Source organism: Cariama cristata, unplaced genomic scaffold (genome assembly GCF_000690535.1).
Source record: "Cariama cristata isolate BGI_N322 unplaced genomic scaffold, ASM69053v1 scaffold27384, whole genome shotgun sequence".
Lineage (NCBI taxonomy): Eukaryota > Metazoa > Chordata > Aves > Cariamiformes > Cariamidae > Cariama > Cariama cristata.
Genome location: NW_009611740.1, coordinates 21,989 through 28,400, shown reverse-complemented (window position 1 = coordinate 28,400; position 6,412 = coordinate 21,989). Strand labels below are relative to the sequence as shown.

Sequence of the window (6,412 nt, the reverse complement as noted above, 5' to 3'; positions counted from 1 at the left end):
TCTAACTAGGGTAGAACAACCTCACTGTAGTGTTTTAAAGCAAAGTGACCATGCCACAGCATTTGCTAGGTCATCAGTCAACCTGTGCCTAATTAAAATAATCTCGTGTTTTAGTGGAACTACTGAAGATGCAGGTGGAAAGCTTTACAGAACCTGCAGGGTTAGGGCATGAAATTGCCCTTTTCGGATATTTTAGGGAGTCTGCTTTGCACCCGGACAACTGTAAGAACCCAAATTTGCAAACAGTTTTAATTAGAGTCATCTCTTCACTACACCCCTTTTCTGAGCCGGGGGAGCATATCTGTATTTACATGAAATAAATGTTACAGGCTGTTAAGACAACTCACCCTCATGCTGCAGGCAGGTAGTGCAACAGAGTGGGTAACGCAGACCTGTTCTTGCATTTGTGGGAGAAGTGCAAGGTATCTCGATCTCTCAGTATTCTCCAAATGTTTTTAACTTCCCCCAAATACTAGGGGTTCACCTGAAAAATCTCCCATATCACGCTCCGATCTGGTCAGCACACAACCTTCCTTCTCTAATCCGATACCATTCCAGTCTGCCATGTAACACCCTTGACCCAAAAGCCATTTTATATATACTGTTGTGCTGCTTTGCGTTTTTGATGAATGCTTACAGAAGAATGAATCTTTATTGTAACCAAATGCATTTCTCTGTGGGAGCTCTTTTCTTTTATTATTCTTTTCCAGCGACAAAATGTTCCCAGCCTTTGGATTTGGAGCAAGGATACCCCCAGAATACAAAGTAGGTGCATAAATGACATTTTCTAGTTTCCTTGGTTTATGAGGCACAAAATAAGGGAGAAATGGTCCAGGGCAGGGCAGGGGCTAGCGGGAGCAGTTCCTACTGTTTGTTTTCTTTCATCTGGCTTTCTCACCCGGTGATACCTCACTGAAACCAGAAATCAAGGCTAGACTTAAAATAGTTGTGCTACACTCAAAATATTTCATGGTATTGGCAAAGCTTTGTTAATGGATGCTAGTCTAGTAAGGGGAGAACTGATTTTTTGAACAACACTTGCCAAGCATATTTTGAAGCTTTGTGAGCCCTGGTTTGACACAACCCATTTTTGGAAGATGTGGTTCAGTGAGCAGCCTAGTGTCCATGCCTTATGATGAAGAGATTTATAATCTTTCTGAAAAGAAACAGAAGAGTTTTGCTCTGTGGCAATTTTCTGTGTCACGGTGGACATCGTCAATACCAGGAAGAGAAACAGAAGAGCATGTATCCGTGCTGGAGAGAAATGGTATTATAAATAAAAAAAAAGAAAACAAGAGTGATCCACAGTGATGGTGCAATTGTGAGCGTAAATACGCGGTCTGGTAGGGCTGGAGTGAAGAGAGTGGAGTGGAAGAAGGAGCATCCAACAGAGAAAGGCCTAAGAAGAAATAGGCAGAAGTTCAAATCCTGTGTTGCACATGCAGAGGGAGCATGGGCAGAGGAGTTGTTCTGCACAAATAAGTAACCAAAACCCAGGTGGGGATTCTGCAACTGAGATACAACCTGGAAAAGAACAGCATGAGACTTCTGATCATGCAGACCCCATCCAGGATCCCCGTGTCCCCTGCTCTGGGTTGTGTCTCTCAGCTGTGGCTGGGGTAGGGGGGTGAACACTGGCCAGGTGAGAATTTTTGTGCGGGGTGGGATCATGTGTCACTGGGCATCGCAAAGCACGAATCAGCAGATGAAAAAAATGTACCCGCGTGTTCTTCATGGCTCGTCGGTTTGATACCTGCATAAGAATAACAGTAGTGATGTACGGCAAATCCGATACGTGTCTTGCAAACAGCTGTCTAAGGTAAGTCAAGGTATGTCTTAACAACATTGCCTTCTAAGCTAAAAAGCACTTATAAAAAAGAGGACTGTGCCTGACAAGGTGTTTTGCACTGCTCTGTTCCTGAAAAGTAACACCAGTGTTAATGCTTTCCAAAATCGGAGACAGCTTCCAGAACTTTGATACAGATTTTAATGTGGTAAATGCGCGCAGAACATCTGTGTCTGTTGTGTATCTCTTCCAACCACGGCAGCTGACAACCATCTCTGCTGTAGAAGGGAGAATGTTTTGGAGAATAAATAGCAACAGCTTCTGCCACCAGACACATTAGTGAAACGCAACAGCTGCTTCCCAAATGTCTACCCCTTTGCCACGAATATGTGCCTCCCTACCCATGACTGTATAGCAGCGTTGACGGGGTAAGTTGGACTATAGATGACAACCAGATCGCTCTTTCAAGCCCAGTACCGGCCATCACCAGCAATGCCGTGTACTATTGTGATTGTCCTAAACAAAGGTATCAGCCTGGTGTTGTGCCAGGGCTGGTTGTTCCATCATCTGTGAGGTGACCATCACAGCATGGGGGAGAACTTGCAATCCTTTCCACTGCAGAGAGCCATCCTTACCTAAGGACTGCTTGAAGGACGATGGTACTGCCTTGGTTTCGTGCTGTTGGAGCTCCTGCCCATAGCCTGGGCTGGGTGCTGGAGGGCGGTATCCACCTGTCCGTTTAGAGAGATTCTAGCCTCCTCACATCCTCTTACATGCTACAAGGAAAGTAATGTTTGCTATGCCAACTATTATATCCCAAGGAAAAATACCCCCCCGCGCGTTTTACATTAGCGCTTCAGAACAATGTCAGTATCCACCTCTGCAGGCTCTTCATGCATCTCTTTAGATTGAACCCCTTAAAAAACATGGTTTTATATATGCTTTCTACAGAATTCCCATTTCAAGAGCACACCACTATGTTACGCTGACTTTATTTTCCCTCATTTCAGCTCCAAATGAAACACTTCAGCTGTTAGCAGAAAACCAGCAGTTTCTTAGCGGCGTACGGAATCTGTGGCAGTGAAGGAAGCAGGACGTGCCATATATAACATTCCTCATCAGCCTAGAGATCTTTCACACAATACTAGGCAACATGATCTTTTTTCCCCAAGGCCTGACAAATACATCACCCCGCTCCTTGATCTAAATAAACCCCCGAGAGCAGTATTTCCCCCCTTGAGTTTCTGTCACACAAAACTTGCACAACATGCCGGTCATTCCACAGCAATGTCTCCAACCCATCACTTTTTTTTTTTTTTTTGGCAATGAGAAGAAGCATCTGAGAAGTCTGATGTAAAGTGAAGAGGTGGCAGATGATATGGACTCAGAGACTGCCGCAAAAGGTCACAGTGAAGAGGAGGAAAGCAAGCTGAGCCACACACTAATTTCTTCGCAGGCAGAACTCAAAGGAGCTGAAAAACGACACAGCAGCACAAAACTTACTGTTAAAATGAAAAGAAAGTTAGAATTATGTCAGCCCCATGACAGGTGTATTGCCAATAACGAAGCGTTCTTTGCTAAAGAAGAATTGCAGGCTGACACCTGAATAGGTGCGAAACAACTTGCAGTTTGTTTTAAGACAGTCCTGGCTATTTCTGCATTTTTAACGAAAGTTTCATTCACTGCTTACGCTGGGAAGAGTTCCTGGAGCGAACCTCACTGCAGCTACGGAAACAGTAAAGCACCTTTACCACCCTCGCCTGCACTGTCTGCCTTGCTGGACAGGTGAGGGACTTGAAAAGTGCCGTGATCTTTGTGATTCCTGCACTTGTCAGGAGCTTGAGGGCAAAAAATCTATGCAAACCTGACAAAAAGGAACCGATAGAAGGATGTGTAATGGACCAAGGGAAAAAACAGAATTTGTCACCTTATCCACACAACTTGGATTTAGATGTGGAAACTGGGCAGCGCGCTCAAAAATCAAGTACAGAGGAAAATAAACGGCCGAGCTTTGCCAAGCAGAAATGTCTACAATGGGGTCTTAGCCAGAGACACAGGCTGTCCAGCTCCCAAACTATTTGATTAATGAGCGTTCTGAAAATAATAGCTTTTGAGTAATGGTTCTTTAAATTTGTTAGTGTCTTAAGCTTTTCCAAAATATGCAGGCGTTCCGTATTTAATTTTCTGACTGGCAGTGGCTTAATAGTATTCAGTTTGTTCAGCGATAAGTGCTCAACATTATGCATCTCAGCATTTACACTTGTATGTATCTGTTGTTCAGGGATTTTTGACAATTTCTATTTAAATTAGTAAGAAAGCATTCCTAAACATGCCTGAATTTGTCAGATTATTTGTCAGGTAATCCCAGTGCCATCACCATAGAGGTTTCTGGAAAGCTGGAGCTATTTGGGACAGGGAGGTTAATTTAAATTAATTCAACGATCTCAAGAGGGAAAAAAAGGGTTACTAATTTTCCGAATTCAGGCATCCATATTCAACATTTGCAAAATGAATGAAAAAGTGGTTTCTGAGTTAAAGCAGCTTTTTATTTAAAAAATGAAAGTTCAGTTAGAGTAAAAGGGGTTTAAAAATATGCGGAGGCCAAAATAGAATGCAACATAAAGAAAATACCTTTGCGTAGAGTCCAAAAGCTTTGCAGCAATTTGCTGTATGATTTTGTGGGGTTTTATTATTTGTCAGATTCCAAGGTAGGGTTTGTGTTTGTATTGTGAGGTTTCTATCTGAGTCCAGAGGACTTCTTTTTTTTAAGAAATATCAAACATTCTCATTAATTAGGAAATCCTCCTTTCCTTTCAGCCTTAATTAGAAACCCATTTAGCAAAGGCCATGCTATGAGGTTGAACTTCATTACATCCCAATACAAGGGAAATAAGTCACCTGCTCCGTTAAATCAAGGTGACTTTTCTACTAAACTGGTCATAAGCATGTAGAAGTATGGTTATGATTCTTGGAAGAGCCTGGCGGGCACCATCACGTGGATGGACAACTGCCTTTCTGGATGCAGGTGCTTGTCACTGTGTATGTACAGGCAACGGAGGCATTGCACAGTGGTAAAAAAAAATTACTGTAATCTGTCTGAGCAACAATATTTTAGACAGTTTGTTTTTTTGATGTATCCTCAGAAATGCTGTTGCTGTAGTCTACATCATGATGTATGGTAGAGCTACTTATTTTGCTTGCTAAAAACCTTGAAGAAATTACCTGAGAAATAATATGTTCCTCGTGCAGGAAGCTCCTGGACAGCTGTGTTTTAATAATCCCACATCCCTGATGGTATCTGCTAAATAATTTATCTGGAGTCCTGCAGAGGGAAAAGATTAATACATAGCCAAGAGCAAGTAAATGTCCTTAGTTTGAGGCTTTGAGTGGTGTTTTGTGCAGCAACCCAGGTAATGCCAGCCCGATCACATGTAATCACCTCTGCGCTCCAGAATTTCTTTCGCCTTTCCTTTTACAGATTGATTTTATGGATTGATGTGAAGAGAGAGAAGGAGGGCTGAGCAGAGGGTCAGCTACATAGGCAAAACTTAAGCCAGGGGCCGTGACACAATCACGGTTGTGTAAGGACATTCCTTATCGTGAAGCTGACCTCCACCACAGACCATGGTCTGCAGTTCTTTGCAAAGTTCTCTGTGCCGGGTACTAATGTAAAGCGGTTATTCTGTGTTTGCGTGGCTTGACACCTTCCAAGATTTCCTGACTGCCAGATTGATCTATCATACAAACCACCCTAGTAGATTATACAAACAGGCTTGCTTCTGGACAGGCAAGTGTCTTCTTGTTTCCCCTGAGGATTTCCCAGGCTTCAGCATCTTAGATGTTCACATTTTTGCCTCCTTTTCCCCATTAGTTTATCAGTTCTGGGAGTGCATGAGGACTGTGTCATTCAATATCAGAAAGACGCCATTTAGTATATCAGCTTTTGGTCCTCTGTCATCAGCATGGTTTGCCTTTCAGTCACAAAAGCCCTTGCACCTTTAATTAAAAAAAAAAAAAGGAGGAAAAGAGGGAGGCTCATTACCTTGCAGTATTTTGAAAAGCATTGAATGTTTGATCGAAACCCCCTTTTGACATGGGTGGGCTTTACGTGGAGTCCCATCAGGTAGCAGCCCAAGTTCAGTACATATCATGTGTCTGAAGTCTCTGCTGTTTTGGACCCTCTTGAATTCTGGCCACCCCAGGGGAGACAGCCCAGGGGCAAGTTGAAACACAGCTGGTTTTGCTTACCTGAGCGGGGAATGAGGTCGGAGCATTTGGAGAAACCCTGCTGTAAAAATACCTGCTGTTGGCTTGCCTCGGGTGATGCTTTCCTGTTTGTGAACCACCACTGAGCTGCTCAAAGACCTTCTCTCCTTCACATTATGCTTAAATCTTGCTTAAATTGTGATATATTGCTCAGAGAGCATAGGAAACAACCCAGTACTTGGCACGTTCATTGTGTTTCCTGTCCTGCCTTCAGGATACATTTTAACGGTGTTCTTGGTCAATCGGGATGAAAATGTATGAGGGCCACTTGCTTTGGGAGGATAGCAGCTGTTGCTCAGACAGTATTAGTTTTTGGACCATTGTGCATACTTAACTAGACTTGGACTTTCCTTAATGGCC

General features: G+C 43.2%; 1 protein-coding gene across 1 annotated transcript in view; it reads left to right on the top strand.

Moving 5' to 3' along the window:
* Positions 1-707: 707 nt before the first annotated feature.
* CPNE4 (copine IV) overlaps positions 708-6,412 on the top strand; it is a 22,144-nt gene continuing 16,439 nt past the window's right edge. The window contains exon 1 of the mRNA XM_009698363.1: positions 708-765. Within this exon, the coding sequence (XP_009696665.1) occupies positions 718-765 (48 nt within the window). The 5' untranslated portion in view covers positions 708-717. The remainder of the gene's footprint in view (positions 766-6,412) is intronic.